This window comes from Homarus americanus, unplaced genomic scaffold (genome assembly GCF_018991925.1).
Source record: "Homarus americanus isolate GMGI-L3 unplaced genomic scaffold, GMGI_Hamer_2.0 scaffold31037, whole genome shotgun sequence".
NCBI lineage: Eukaryota > Metazoa > Arthropoda > Malacostraca > Decapoda > Nephropidae > Homarus > Homarus americanus.
The window spans coordinates 23,093,662-23,110,806 of record NW_024722227.1 but is presented as its reverse complement, the minus strand read 5'-3'; the positions used below and the strand labels follow the sequence as shown (position 1 = coordinate 23,110,806).

Below are 17,145 nucleotides of genomic sequence, written 5' to 3'. Positions count from 1 at the left end.
TAATCAGAAGAAATTGAACTCTATTTAATTTATTACTATTGTTATTGGAAAAAATCATACGTGTAGGAATGTGTTCAATATTTGATCAATTATCTCTATTTAACTGGTAAATAATATTCGTGTATGTAGGTAAGATTAATTACAGGTGAGATTTAGTAATAATTATCTGAGTTTTTTTCTCTCTCTGTTTGTCTGTCTGTCCTTCAGGTGATTTTCTAGACTACGCTTACACGGGAGGTCGCCGCCCCCTCATACGACCAAGGCCACGACGAGAACGACAACTGGACAACGAGGACTTTGACCTCTACTACGACGACGAGGCATATTACTACTACGACGAAGACGACTACTACGACTACGACTTCTACGACGACTGTGATGACGATTACCAGTATGACGATGCGAATGACAGTGACGACACGAACGATGATGACGAGTATAGTGACGACATTACCCTAGATGACTACGAGGACCTGTTTCACGACAATGTTATTCACAAGGACAATAATATTCAAACAAAGAGTAATATTGGGGTTAGAGAAGGCGAGAGGGAATTCAAGGTGAAGGGTGAGTCTTCGGAAAAGATATCAACAAAGTCAATATTATTTTCTTATTTTACGTGTAAGTGACATTATTTATTTCCTGTTTCGTGGTTCCTAGCATTGCATTTTCTTTCATATATACACGAAAATGTATGTATTTGGTTAAAGAAGACCTAAATCATCCCCAAATAGCAAGAGAAAGCCCCCGAGGCACTTTGTTTATGCGCTATCATAGAAGATGGATCATCTTTAGAAAACGGAGTGTGTCCACTCAAGTTTTTTTAGTTTAACAAATTTTTTGACAAAGTTTGGAGTACAGTTTACCTATTCTGAGAAATTCAGTCATGTCTTAACACTGAGGGTGGCACCACTCTCACTGCCACGCAGTAATACATCATATTCATTAACAGTAAATATATATATACAGTATATATATATATATATATATATATATATATATATATATATATATATATATATATATATATATATATATACTGTATATATAAAACAAAGAAGTTTGTCTGTGTGTTTGTGTGTGAGTGTGTGCGTGTGTCCGCACGAGAATTTCGGAAACTACTTTACCGATCTGTAGTGATGATGGATGGTATTTTATGTAGTGATGATGGATGGTGTTATACATAGTGATGATGGATGATGATGTTATATGTAGTGATGATGGATGGTGTTATATGTAGTGATGATGGATGATGTTATATGTGGTGATGATGGATTATGTTATATGTAGTGATGATGGATGATGTTATATGTAGTGATGATGGATGATGTTATATGTAGTGATGATGGGTGGTGTTATATGTAGTGATGATGGATGATGTTATATGTAGTGATGATGGATGGTGTTATATGTAGTGATGATGGGTAGTGTTATATGTAGTGATGATGGATGGTGTTATATGTAGTGATGATGGATGATGTTATATGTAGTGATGATGGATGATGTTATATGTAGTGATGATGGATGATGTTATATGTAGTGATGATGGATGATGTTATATGTAGTGATGATGGATGGTGTTATATGTAGTGATGATCTATCTATATAAAACAAAGAAGTTTTTCTGTTTGTTTGTTTGTGTGTCCATACGAGATTCTTTTGAAACTACTTTACCGATCTGTAGTGATGATGGATGGTGTTATATGTAGTGATGATGGGTAGTGTTATATGTAGTGATGATGGATGATGTTATATGTAGTGATGATGGATGATGTTATATGTAGTGATGATGGATGGTGTTATATGTAGTGATGATGGATGATGGATAGTGTTATATGTAATGATGATGGATGATATTATATGTAGTGATGATGGGTGGTGTTATATGTAGTGATGATTAGACAATCTATCTATATAAAACAAAGAAGTCTGTCTGTTTGTGTGTGTGTCCGCATGAGAATCTCGGAAACTACTTAACCTATGTCTAGCGATGATAGATGGTGTTATATGTAGTGATGATGGATGATGTTATATGTAGTGATGATTGATATTGTTATTTGTAGTGATGATGGGTGGTGTTATATGTATTGATACTGGATGGTGTTATATGTAGTGATGAATGATGGTGTTTTATGTAGTGATGATGGATGATGTTATATGTAGTGATGATGGGTGGTGTTAAATGTAGTGATGATTAGACAATAAAATAATAACAGTTTAATGCTAAAAAAATATACTTTGCTGTACCGTTGTAGTGAAAAACATGGTGGAACTTACACACACCGTTAATGAACTATTGATGGAAGAAGAAGTTTTGGGGACTGAACAGTGAGACAATGTGGAGCCTCCCGGAAGGTGGCGTCCTACCGTGGCCTAGTGGATGAGCGCGATTCTGCTAGTTTATATATATATATATATATATATATATATATATATATATATATATATATATATATATATATATATATATATATATATATATATATATATATATATATATATATATATATATATACACACATACATATGCATTCACATACACATACCTACACATATAATGATAGATCAGATTCATGTGGTTGATGTCACTGTTCACTGAAATGCAGGACAGAGGTTCGTACACAAAGAAATATATCATATTCATTAGCAGTCAAGAAATCAGGCAATGTTCCAATACTACACGTTATACAAGAGATCTCAATCTACTCAAACTAAACTCCTTGACGATGCCTAGTCATTCAAGTATATTGACAACCTCCTTAAACGACTATAAGATATTCAAAAAAATAAGAGAGATTCACTGTGTTATTTTGGTCGGGCGGGTGTCGAATATTGCCAGCTTGGGGGTGATACTCTGGACGTGCTGGCTAGGGGTGTGGTGTAGCTCCTCCTGATCCCCGCATGTTTGTCGGGATTGGATACACTGCCTCTTGGTTTACTTCTGTTTTCTTATTCAATTTCTAAATTTAGTTCTTTTCTGCTTCATTTTTGGGGCATTTTTTTCACCTCTTATACTTTTGCTGATTATAGTTTCTTTTCAATCCCTTGTTCTTATCTATCTATCTATCTATCTATTTTTTATTAGTTAATTTATCACTCTTTAGGTATGCATCTTTCTCTCTCTCTCTCTCTCTCTCTCTCTCTCTCTCTCTCTCTCTCTTGTATATATTATCTCTCTCTTACACTAACCTTCACTTCCACTGCTCCTATTTCCTTTAATTCTCACTTCTCTCCACTTCCTTCTACCTCTCTGCAGCTCCCTCCGTCTCTCTCCTTCCTTCAGGTGTACTAACTCTGCCCCTCCTACAGGTACAGCAGGTGTAAACTACCCAGCCCTCAAAGTCCTGCCTAAGACGAGCTTCAGGTGTGATAATCGAGCACTGGGATATTACGCTGATCTCGAAACCCGCTGCCAGGTACTGTATGAGTTGGTGTGGGTGGTGGTAGTGGTGGTAGTGGCGATTGTAGTAGTACTGGTGGTAGTGGTGGCAGTTGTGGTGATTGTGGTAGTGTTGGTGATAGTAGTGGTAGTAGTAGTGATAGTAGTGGTAGTAGTAGTGATAGTAGTGGTAGTAAAGGTGTTGGTTTTGGTGGTTATGGTGGTAGTGGTGGTGATTGTGGTAGTTGTAGTGGTAGTAAAGGTGTTGGTGCTGGTGGTAGTGGTGGTAGTGGTTGTGATTGTAGTAGTAGTGGTGGCAGTGCTGGTAGTAGTGGTGATTGTAGTAGTAGTGGTGGTAGTAGTATTTGTGGTATTAAGGGTGGTAGTGGTGGTGGTAGTAGTTTTGTAGTTTTAGATAGATAGATAGATAGATAGATAGATAGATAGATAGATAGATAGATAGATAGACAGACAGACAGACAGACAGACATATAAATAGATGGATAGATAGATTATAATGACTAAGTTTTCTATGTAGCAATAGTGGTAATAGTTGTGGTAGTACTGGAAGTAGTAGTAGTAATGGTGGTGTTAGTCGTATTAATGGTTGTCGGTTATAGTAAGAGTATCACAAGTAGTAGTAGTAGTAGTAGTAGCTATACGGAGAGGTTTGAGGACAAAAAGTAGTCGTAGCGGTGATAGTAGGACTTGTAACGACATCAGTACCAGTAATAGTTGTTATTTAACCATTAATATCAGTATTATAAACCGTCGCTAAAGTAAATAAAACAAACCAACAAGAAATAACTAATATAAATAACAACAACAACTACAATACCTATAAATAACTATTATCCCACTAACGAGGCACCAAAGTAAATATCTCTGAATAAACCAGTTAAAAATAAAAAAAAATGCTGGATTGTAATCTCTCTTGAAAATCCTCATTAATTAGGATCTGATCCCTCCTATCTATTCTGAATACCCTAATTAACCTACTTGAATCCTCTATATGGTCTCTTTTTTTTTTTTTTTTAACTCGCGTCACAACAGTCATCTATAACTTTTCTCAACGCAGCATTGGATTCACTCAAGATAAAAAGAGTTGAATGTCGTTGATATTTGTCCTTAACTAGACATATATTAAAGTTTGTAAAAATATAAAGCTTTCTTGTCTCGTTACTTTGAATAAGACAACTAAACACAGTCTCATAATCGCCAGTTACGATGAAAATATAGACGAATGAATCTATGAGAATCTTTTACCTTGAAGTCCTTGAGCCTCCAGTCACTTATAACTGGAAGAGTGGGTGGTAACTGGGAAAGAGAGAGAGAGAGAGAGAGAGAAAGAGAGAGTTTGTTTACCAAGGGCACTCTCAGAACGGGGACCAGACCCGACCAAGAGCTTTACAACCAACACAAAATCCGATGTCTATGTTTTTCAAGTAGGCGAGAGACATGAGTTGGCTGGGTTAGTGCTCTAAGGTGTCAAGTATCGTAGGGTAGTGCTCTATGGTGTCAAATGTCGTAGGGTAGTGCTCTATGGTGTCAAATGTCGTGGGGTAGTGCTCTATGGTGTCAAGTGTCGTGGGGTAGTGCTCTATGGTGTCAAGTGTCGTGGGGTAGTGCTCAATGGTGTCAAGTGTCGTGGGGTAGTGCTCTATGGTGTCAAGTGTCGTGGGGTAGTGCTCAATGGTGTCAAGTGTCGTGGGGTAGTGCTCTATGGTGTCAAGTGTCGGTGGTCGTGTAGTGCTCAATGGTGTCAAGTGTCGTGGGTCAGTGGGTGTCAAGTGTCGTGGGGTAGTGCTCAATGGTGTCAAGTGTCGTGGGGTAGTGCTCTATGGTGTCAAGTGTCGTGGGTCTTCGCGTGTGCAATGTCCGCGGTGGCTCTATGGTGTCATGTCGTGGGTAGTGGGTGGTAGGGCTCTATGGTGTCAAAGGCTCTATGGTGTCAAGTGTCGTGGGTTAGGGCTCTATGGTGTCAAGTGTCGTGGGGTAGTGCTCTATGGTGTCAAGTGTCGTGGGTTAGGGCTCTAGTGCTCTATGGTGTCAAGTGTCGTGGGTTAGGGCTCTATGGTGTCAAGTGTCGTGGGGTAGTGCTCTATGGTGTCAAGTGTCGTGGGTTAGGGCTCTATGGTGTCAAGTGTCGTGGGGTAGTGCTCTATGGTGTCAAGTGTCGTGGGTTAGGGCTCTATGGTGTCAAGTGTTGTGAGGTTATGTCAGTGTGTAAGTGTCTGTTGTGGTGAGATGTTTAAGTGCATATGTGAATTAATATAAAATGTAAATAAATACATCACTCAGTAACACAACATTTACGAACTTGTGAAGTAATCTTAGTAAATGAATATCAAGCAAAATATATAACCCAGCCAAAGGTACAATGTTGCCCCCGTTATAAGACTATAAATATATGTCAGGATATACCTGTAAAATAATTAAACTGGACCACCTCATCTTCCTTAGGTATTAAAAAATATATCAGTAAATGAATTAACAACATTTACAAATCATTCTCCAGTATATATAATTCCACTAATATAATTTGAAATACTTACAACGAAACATTTGTAAAAAATAACCATGTTGTCCCCAGGTGTTCCACGTGTGTGAGGCAGGTAATACCCAACACGACTTTCTGTGTCCACAAGGAACCATTTTTAACCAGAAGTACATCGTGTGTGACTGGTGGTACAACGTTGACTGTCCCAGGTCCCCAGAGTTCTTCGATCTCAATGCGGATTTCTTCAAGGTAAGTTGTTGAGAGAGAGGTGTATATATATATATATATATATATATATATATATATATATATATATATATATATATATATATATATATATATATATATATATATATATATATATATATATATATATATAACTTCAGCAATGGATTTGTTACGTGGAAAGTGTAGTTTCATAACGAAGAGGAGAAACAGGGAAAACACAAACATCTTGACTAAGTTGGGTTTCTTTAATCACTAACGTTTCGGAAAATCATTTTCCATCATCAGAGCCTAGAAAACAAAAAGTTTTAAAAAAGTTTTAGGGAAATTGCAGGTGATAATACAATAAAAACTTAACATTATACCAAAATTTACCTCCCGCAAAATTAAAAAAAAAGTTTTATAATTTAAAACCAACAAAAATGACGAGAGACCTGCGTACAAAACTAAAATCAGAAAAAACTAAAATATACAGGGTGTATTACCTTAATTTAAACGAGCCTTAGTGTGAAAAACACAACAATGCACAGGAAGCCATAACACAAATGGATGGCTTTACTTTATGGTTCTAGGTAATTTCACTCCCGGTAATTTCAATACGGTTATTTGACCCCCGGTAATTTGACTTGCGGTAATTTAACTCCCAGTCAATTTCACTCCCGGTAATTTCACTCTCGGTAATTTCACCAACATTAAACAAAAACTATTTAAATCATTTATTAAAAGCATTTATGAAAAAAATATTAGAAACACTTAAAAAAAAGAATTAAACTAAGTTTTAGTGTTCTATAAGTGCTGAACGGCTGGTTGTAGTGGCTGCCAGAGGTTGGATAATCCACTCCTGTTTCAATAAATAATTATAATAGTAATGGTAATAAATTTAACATAAATATAGTTTGATTTAAGTTGTTCAAAATTAAAGATTTAATTTAAGTTGTTTTGAAATCTAGTTTAAACAAGCATTTAAATTTTAGAACTTTAAAAATCCAGAATGCACTTCAAAGTTCAGTGACGTGCAAACATCCCAATCTTTGGAAATTAATTACAAATTTAAAAAAAGAAGAATACCTGGCACAACTAAGGAACGATCAGTTTAAACGGGGTGAGAACTACAATGGCAAAAAGAAGTATAAAGATTTGAACAAACGGCTGCAGGTTATTCTTGGTAAATATAATCCAGAGAACAAGATTGACTTTTTACGAGCAATAGCTCATAACCTGCATCATTATTAAATGTAATGGTTTCTAATGTTGTCATGAATGTTTTAATAAATGTTTTTAATTCAGAGAACAATAGATCTTAACTTGCATCATGTTTAAATGTTTGTATAAATAACCTGTATTATTAATTGTAGTGACTTCTAACGTTTTTATAAATGTTTTATATAAATGTTTTTAATTCAGAAAACAACTTTGACTTTTTACTACCAATAGCTCATAACCTGCCTCATTAATAATTGTCTTAATAAATAAACGCAATGTTTTAAATGTTGGTGAAGTTTCCTGGAGTGAAATAACAAGGAGTGAAAGTGACTGGGAGTCAAATTACAGGAGTCAAATTACCGGGAGTCAAATTACCGGGAGTCAAATTACCAACCACCTTACTTTATATTGATACAAGGCTTCCATAATGAGGAGGTCCGTCTCACAGTTGCTTCTGCCAAGAACTGAAAATCAGACTGAGAAAACGGGTTGTCATGTTGGTGGGCGAGGTTACGGATAGCTGAATGTGGTGGTTGTGTGATTAACTGGCCTGTTCGTACGGAACGGCCCAAGTGTTCATGGATGAGAGTTATCAAATGTCTTTTTGTTTTACCTATATATGCTGCCCTACAGCTAGGAAACGTAAATTGATAAAACTGTGGATTACAGGTGTGTGGGTATGGTGTCATCAACATACCGACGATAGAACAAAAGCTTAAATTAGGCGGGACATTCGGTTTGCCCAGTGTTTCTCAAACTGGGGGCCATGGCCCCCAAGGGGTTCACCGCAAGATTTTAGGGGGGCCATGGCAGGCTAGTGTAAGTAGTATATGTTTGGAGAAAATGTGGAAACTCTGATTCAATTTTTTTTGTTACTTTGCCTTGTTAGGGGAGAATTTTTTTGTATTTGTCTTTTTTTTTCATTGTGTGTAATCATAATACCTGTACGGTACAGTTTTGATATTTACATAGTATGGTGCAGCAGCTAGTTTTTCATTTCCAACGGATTCGCTCAGATTGCACGATTCTAGTTCCTGTTCAGACGAATTTCTTGATTTCAGAACGATTGTGCTGCCAGCGACCTCTATGAAGAAAAATCTCTTACTGTATTCCGGTGCTCAATGTATCAGTCATACCAAAAGTTAGTGAGATTGCACTTCGAGTCCTCTTGCCAGTTTCTACTACTTATTTATGTGAATCTGGTTTCTACACCCTTCTTCAAATAGAGAATAAAAGCCGAAACCGGTTACATGTGGACCCAGACACTAGATGTGTTTTATCAGTGACTCAACCTCGAATCAGTCGAATGACTGAAAGGAAACAATGTCATCCATCCTATTGAACTGTAACAAAATATGCATTCTGTTTGATGATTGAGAACATTAAAATAAAGGAAGAGAACCAAAACAGTTTATTTTCATCATTATTTGTGAGGGGCTTGGGAGAGAACTGAAGGGGAGCCACGAAGATGTTGAGAGTTCCTCATGGGGGAATGAAGTGAAAAAGTTTAAGAAACACTGGACAGTTAGCTAAAGCTTCTCGTAGTGACAGAGGAGAGCGTTGGCCAACGTGGGACCTACGGGTGAACCTATAGCAACACCATCACATTGTTTATAAGCTTTGTTATTAAATGAAAACAAACAATCATTTACAGACAATTTAAAACTTCTTTAAATTGTGGTCTATTGAATCCATCAACTATATCTGTATCTGAGAACAATTCATCTATGCTTATGTCAATAGTTTCGACAAGAGGAATGTTGGTAAATAGAGACTGTATATCAAAGCTAGCCATAACACAGTTGTTGAACGAGATGCTAGTTAGTTCCTTAACAAAACTAAAAGAGTCTTTAACAGAGTATTGATTATGATTGGTTATTGGTGGCAATATGGGAACTAGGAATTTGGACAGATTATAGTTGAAGGTGCAGAGGGCAGACAATATAAGGCGTAAGGGACACTCATTCTTGTGTACCTTTGGTAGACCGCACAGGAAACCTGGTTTAGACCCGCTAGCAAAGAGTTATAAAAAGGAGGAGTCATTAATGACATTCTTGTTTTTAAGTTTACGAAGAAATCTGTTAATCTTGTTCTCATACTTGACTCTCAAAACCAAGAAAATGGTTAAAAAAAAGTCTAATTTGCGGGGATTAAAGGCATATTTCAGACCTATTGATACAACTTGTTGTTCTACTTGAGAGAGGGACAAATTTGAGTAGTTGAAAATCACCTTATTAGGGGATAGATTACCATCGTGAACATAACCTAGTTTTCTAAGTTTGTGGTACTGGACGAGTTCAATTCTAGAAGTCAGTTTGTAATTTGTAGTATTTACTAAATTCCGTAAATGGCTGTAATCTAAATAAGACACTTGAGACTTTAATTCCAGAGGTAGAGTATCATGCTTGTCACAGGTAAGATTAATATTTTGTTTATTTGTCTTTATCTCACTGTTAAGTAGATGTCTCTGGCAATATCTGTAGGCAATAGAGTGCTGCAGGGTACGGTTACTTAGCTTAAATTTGTTTTCTAGGCTCTCATGATGGAAAATGATTTTCCGAAACATTAGTAATTAAAGAAACCCAACTTAGTCAAGATGTTTGTGGATTCCCTGGTTCTCCTCTCTTCGTTATACCTCACCAGCCAGGAATCGAACCCTCGACCTACTGGGTGGGACTAGGGAATGCTACCGACCAACCCACAAGGACACTAAAAGCAGTCCTAGACTCTGTTATATTTCGCACAAAGCCTGTTCATCGAGCTGATGGCGCCGTGAACCTCATTGAGGACTAAAAATGAAGTGTATATATATATATATATATATATATATATATATATATATATATATATATATATATATATATATATATATATATATATATATATATATATATATATATATATATATATATATATATATATATATACATTTTCGCCCCCCAGGCCTCGATGTGGGTCAGCGACCTGTGCCCGGGTGGGCTAATCCCTATAGAAAAAAATATAATATAAAATATAACGTATATGTGACTGGTGATGCAATGTCGACCGTCCAAGGTCTTTTAATTCTTTTTTATAATAATAAAATTTTCTTCAAGAAAAGAGTCTTACTGAGAGAGAGAGAGAGACCAGTTGTCTGTCTTAGAAGGCGTGTCTTTGATCGTCATACAAAGGCTCGGTCACTGTCTCATCCCCTACATTTCTTCCAGGACGGGGAGGTCACCAGCCCACCCTTGCCTTCCACCGCTTCCTTCAGCCTCCCTCCCGGCAGAGCAGTGAGCAGTGCTGCTGACCCCAGCGGCTCACAGCACGCACAGCAACAGAGGCGGAGGAATCAGAGGCGCCGACAGCAAAGACTACGGCAACAACAACAACAACAACAACAACAACAACAACAACAACAACAACAACAACAGCAACAGCAAGCAGATCTCGTACCTCCTCAGATCAGGTCGTATATACCACCTCTGCCACCCAACAACGCCGCTCAGCAAGCAACAGCCATTCCTGCCCCTGACAGGACCTACGTGCCACCTCTGCCACCGAACCCTGCCGCCCCGAAGGCCGCCCTTGAAAGGATCCAAGGTACGGCAAATGTCAACAGTGTTCCTTCAGGTCTTTACCAGACACCTCATAGCGTTGCGTCAGCTGGCCCCAGCGCCCAGGCAATCACTAACTCCGTGGGGCTCCAGTACAAGACTCCCACCAGGGGCTCCGTCTTACCGGATAGTAGAAGCCCTGACGGTAGCAGAAGTCAAGACAGACAGCGTTCTCGCACCTCCAGGAGAAGAAACAGAAACCGCAACAGGAGTAGAAACAGACCCCAGGGTGAAGGGCTCGCTCTGGAGGTCAGCTACAACCACCGCGGTCAAGCTTCAGGATTCCAAGACGACTCGGCAGCCGCGGCGAGACTCACAGACACACAACCCCCCAGTGCAGATACTCGCGCGGCTCCACAATCTCTTGAACCCCCTACGTCTCCATCTCCCCCTCCTTCTACTTCTTCTCCTCCTCCACCAGTAAGTATCCCGGAAAGACCAAATGTTCCATTGCCCTCTGAAATACCAGACGACCCGCCCTCACTACCCTCCCCTCCACCATTTATTCCACCTCCACCAACATTATACGAAGCACCATTACCTGCACCTCCACCTGTTCCCTCTCCTTCTCCTCCTCCTCCGGCACTACTCGAAGTACCTTTAGCACCTCCACCACTTCACCCGCAGCCACCACCTCGTCCACCTCCTCCTCCTCCATATAGTCTATATGAAACTCCGCTTCACCATCATCCACCTAAGGTATATGAAGTTCCTCCTCTCCCCCCCACTCCTCCGCCAGTAGTTTATAAGGAGACTGTACACCACTACCCTAACCAACAGCCGGTGGAACAGACTCAGAACGTTCAGATCCACCTACACATTCACCCAGACTCAGACACGATCTCCCTGTCTGCTGGTGGTTCTCCTCTTAACGAATACAAGGTCCTTCCCCAGATCACTCCTCCTCCCACTCCTCCTCCCTCGCCTCCTCCTTCACCGGAGCCCAGCACGACTCAGATTACAGCCAAGCCCAGATTGACCTTCCTCACCACAGCCATCACCATCAGCCCTCATCCACCACACCCCAACACACCCAGCCATCAAGCCGTCCACAACCATCAACACACATCTACATACCCTCCTCCACCTACCTATCACCCTCATCATCCACATCACCCACATCATCCATCTTCTTCTTCCCCATCACACCCTCCCCCATCCCTCATGCCACACCCCCATCACCTCACGTCTACAACGCCTCGAGAAACAGGACTACGAGTCAGACCCAAGTCGACGAACGGCCACGGGATACATTCACCTGTCAGCCACTCCATTACGGCCGTACCTTTAGTTACTACTATAAAGACTGATATCCTTCGTCAGCACCTTCCTCAGGCTCTTTCTTACCCTGGTAGCCGAGTATTACGTCGACGTCCCCGATTCAGACGCACAAGAAAACCTACACCAACACCAAGACCCAACCCTCGACAGCGCCGAGTACATCACCAGTCTGCGACAACAACGCCAGCACCACTGTTGACTAGTCTCCAGTCCTCAACGCCAGCACCACCGTTAACAAGTCCCCATTCCTTAACGCCAGCGCCGCTTTTGGCTGGCTATCAACATTCGACGCCGAACTACAAGTCACATACGGTCGGTTATCGCCAGCTGAAGTACCCGTCGTCAACACCCTTTCCTCCCGACCATCACCTCGTACGCTCATACCCGACACCACTGCCCTACCACTCTCTGACCTCCACCAAGACCTCGCTTCATACTCCATCTCCGGGGAATCATCCACACCTACACCTTCATCCAACACCGGGGCCTCCACATCATATTCACCATCCTCATCCATCCTCGCAGGCGCCACATCTGCCACACCATCCTCCTCCTCCTCCTCCACACTCGACCCCTTATCCCACACCCCATCCAACAGCTAATCCTCCACATCCAGTAAGCCATCCTCCTCACCCACACACTCCTGCGGAGCCAAAGCTTAATTATCGTCATCCACATTTTCCCTCCTCAATACAACCACATTATCCACACTACTCTTCAACCCTACATCCACATTCCACTGCTGCTCCTCAGCCATCTGATCCCCGCCATCTGCATCCATCTCATCCAAAAGTTACACCTAAACTCGCCTACAATTACCGACATCCACATCTTCCATCCAACTCCCATCCACATGTTACCAGCCACTCATCCGTTGCTCATCTACAACCACATCCAACTACGCCTCATCATCCATCTCCTACACGTCATCCACATCAACCTTACTCTCAGCCATCAGCAAAACCTCATCCATACCATCCTCACCCTCATTCTTCTCCTACACCTAATCCTTATCATCCACCTCCTTATCCTTCACCCAAGCCTCATCCATATCCTACACCTCATACACATCACCCTCAGCCTCACCCATTACCCACGCCTTACTCATATTACACTCATCCACCTCGAACACTTCATCCATATCATCCACACTCTTATGCATCACCAACACCTCATCCATATCACGGTTATCCTCACCCCTCTCCAGCACATCTACCCCTTTCATATCTAACACCCCATCCACACCACTATCATACTCATCCATCCTCCATACCTCATCCATATCACCCTCACCCACCTTACCCATCTCCATCACATCATTCACACCCGTCTTCCGAGCTTCAACCATATCCATCCAGGACACCCCATCCATATCACCCATACCCCACTCCAAAGTATCATCCTCCTCACCCATCTCATCCATATCCACCTCATCCATCCGCCATACCATATCCACATCACCCATCCCTGGCTCCTAAATACCACCCACCTCATCCGTCTCCCACACCTTATCCATCCGTTACACCCTATCCACATCTTTCCACTACACTTCATCCACCTCATCCATCATCCACAACCGAGTACCATCCACCACGACCTCGTCCTTCCCTCCTGCCGTCTTCTCAGGCCCCAAAAGAACATCAGGTGACGAAGGAAGAGGCGGCGTATCTATGGGCCAAGTATTACCTGGGTTTAGGCAAGGTCTTCGAGTTCGACCCTTACTCCAACGACTCCAAGGACCCTGATCCTCAAGGGCCAGGGTCAGCGCCAATGGTCTTTTCCTCCTCGTCCTCATCCCAGGGTGAACATGGCCCCCATCCTCCTCCTTCGTGGCTTCAAGGGGAAGATCTGTCTTACCAGCCTCTCGTTGTGCCCAATTTGGTTCCTTCATCACATCAACAGAAGCAGGGCCATCCTTTCCCTCATCCTGTTGATCTCCGTCATCATCCTCTTCCTCTTCCTTCTCATGGCTCCTTACAATCCTTATCAGTATCTCAAGATCCTCCCTCTACCTTCTCCTCCTCTACCTCTTCCTCTTCCTCCTCCTTGCCCTTCTTCAGGAGAGAGGAATATTCTTCTCTTCATCAGTATCATTATGGTTTCTCTTCTTCTGTTCATTCTGTCTCTAACCCACTTCATCTTTATTACACTTCCCTTCCTCCTCCTCTTCCTACTTCTTCTTACGGGTCTTCTCCTCTTCCGTCTGTTCCTCCTTCCTATTATCCTAGTTTTCCTTTTCTTCTTCATTCACACGACAGCGTTCCTCGTTCTTTTCCGTCATCATCTTCTGGAGCCACTACGCCTTGGCCTACGTCAGTGCCTCCCTCAGTTCCCCTTCCTTCACCTCTTCCCCAACGTCCTCTCTTCTCCTCACCATTAACACCTTTACTTACCACACCTTTTCCAATATCCTCATCATCCTCACTATCCCCACTATCCTCAACTTTTCCATCCTCATCCTCACCAACTCTATTATTGTCTCCATCACTGCGAACAACGTCAACATCAGCGCCCTCATTGACACCTCCTCCTCCTCCTTCTTCTTCTTCTCCTCCTCCTCCTCCTCCTCCTCCTCCTCCTCCTCCTCCTCCTCCTCCTCCTCCTCCTCCTCCCCCTCCTTCTTCTTCATCGTCACCACCACCAACAACAACAAGACCTCCACCAACACTACTACCATCAACATCTTCATCCCCTTCACCACCACCTCCATCATCATCTCTATCGTCCCCTCCCACTCTTCAACCACCATTATCACTCGCTTCTTTACCTCCACCAAAACGTTCGTCATCCCCTTATCCCTCCCTTTCACCATCTCAGTTCCCCGTCGATCCTGCACTAAATTCACTTTACTCTTCGGAGATATTCCCAAATCTCTCCCTAGACGCCTCTGTTTTCCCTCCTGCTATACCTCCACCTCAAACCAGAAGACCTGAGACACAGACAAACGGACGGAAGAACCCACAAGTTTCCCCAACAACAGACGACAACAACAACACCAACAACAACAACAACAACAACAAAAGTCAACAGTACTTCATCGGTACACGCGTCAACGACAAAGACATTGTATTTGCTTCTCCAAAACCACTTAATGAGAGTCTTCAACTACTTATCTCAGCACTTGACGACAGACTACAGGACCCAGTTGCTCCCCCCGACAAGGGTGATGGCCGGATCTTCTTTGACAGCAGACACACTTTGTTTAGAAACGTCTCACAAGAGGTAAGGGTTGACTTATGACTGGATATCTGAGTGTTTGCTTTAGCTGGAGTGAGATAGACTCAAAGGTTTCTGGGGCGAGAATGTCTTGAAGTTTGAAGTGTAAATAATATCAAGCAATTTGTCCCTACAGATTAGGTACTTGGAATAGATGTGAACTAATTTGGTATATTGTTTTGATTCTTATGTGACAGATCTTCAATTATTCTTTACTTTCTAAGACTGTAGAAATGTTTTGACTTACCTCTACATGTAGTTATATATATATATATATATATATATATATATATATATATATATATATATATATATATATATATATATATATATATATAATTAGTTTTAAAAGATCTCATGCTGATTCATAACACTGTTAGCTAAGTTTAAAAAAAAAGTATATTACTCTATGTCACAAGGGATGTATATAAGTAACTGGTTTATAATGGTTCTTCTGTACACTGTGAGACGAACCTTATAATATAATCTGACTTTCAGCTGCCATCGTGTGACGTCATTGAGTGAAACAAAGGTCGACCATGACGCAATACTTGACAAAGAACTAACAAAGGGACGCACTCTCATATCTTTCTCTCTTTTATCCTTCCCATAAACTACCAGCCACCCATGATAACAGTATCTGCTTTGTAATTAGAATCCAGTATTATTTACTGACTAATCTGATACGGCTCGTAAGAAATTAGACACAAGACCTCCAAGCTTTCGACTGTGCTTCAAGTGAGTGTTTCTCTGAAGATGAAACACAGTCAAGAACTTGGTGGTCTAATGTCTGTTTTCTTTACGTGTATATTGTGAATGTCTTTATGATATTGACTATTAAAGTGAATTAATTTGGTTCAGATTACTAACTTGCATTAAAAGACTACATACATACTACATAAATAAACAAGACCTTGTCATATCATAGTTTTTTGCCAATAAAATTTTTAATTTATATTATTTACTTAATTATTGTGACATATATCTAAATAAATTCTGAATTATGATTTTATTCAGTTACTTAGTAAATCCATCAAGGCTTCAGTCAAATAATGCAAAATATTCATTAAGTCTTTGCAATTTTTGGAATTTTAACTTATCGTTCCAATTCCCCGTTGATGTTTCGTCTCATGATCAAAATCCTCATTCACTTGTTATTCAGCTTCCCTCAGGTTCCACGTTGCATTTAATAAATACTTCTTTGTTTTGTGATTATTAATCCACTGTACCACACAGACTTCTCGAGACTTCTACGGTGAGCCTGGTGGTGATTATGACCATGATTATTATTATTATTATTACGCCAATCCTGAGGACTATACTGAAGAGTAAGTTCTTTCGCTTTGTTCCTTTAGTTAGTTTTCACCATATGTTATGTATATGTAATAGACTAATTAGAGTTTGAAGGTGATAATGATAAAAAATGATAAAATGAAATAAAAGTAGTTACCCATTTGAAAATTATTAAAGAAAACGAAGAAGATACAAAATAAAGACTAACTAGAGTAAATTTATTATCGCTATCGCAACACGTCATTCAAACTCAATAAATATTTGTATACATTTTAAGGTACCCCAAAAATACCCATTAAAAAGTTATAATAATATGTTATCCATTTATAATCAATGCAGGTTTCCAAATCCAGAACTTGCAGCTTACCATCCTCACAGCTTCGAGGATCTGAGAGATGTGAGTTCCTTTCAGTAATTGGTGTTGGTGGCTGAGAGTTCTGAAACGAATCTTG

At 40.4% G+C, this 17,145-nt stretch overlaps 1 protein-coding gene across 1 annotated transcript in view; it reads left to right on the top strand.

The window, feature by feature from the left end:
* LOC121862420 overlaps window positions 1-17,145 on the top strand; it is a 107,228-nt gene that overhangs the window by 73,528 nt on the left and 16,555 nt on the right. The window contains exons 4-8 of the mRNA XM_042360695.1: window positions 3,310-3,416; window positions 5,973-6,128; window positions 10,514-11,323; window positions 16,637-16,728; window positions 17,033-17,090. Coding sequence (XP_042216629.1) covers window positions 3,310-3,416; window positions 5,973-6,128; window positions 10,514-11,323; window positions 16,637-16,728; window positions 17,033-17,090 — 1,223 coding nt within the window. The remainder of the gene's footprint in view (window positions 1-3,309; window positions 3,417-5,972; window positions 6,129-10,513; window positions 11,324-16,636; window positions 16,729-17,032; window positions 17,091-17,145) is intronic.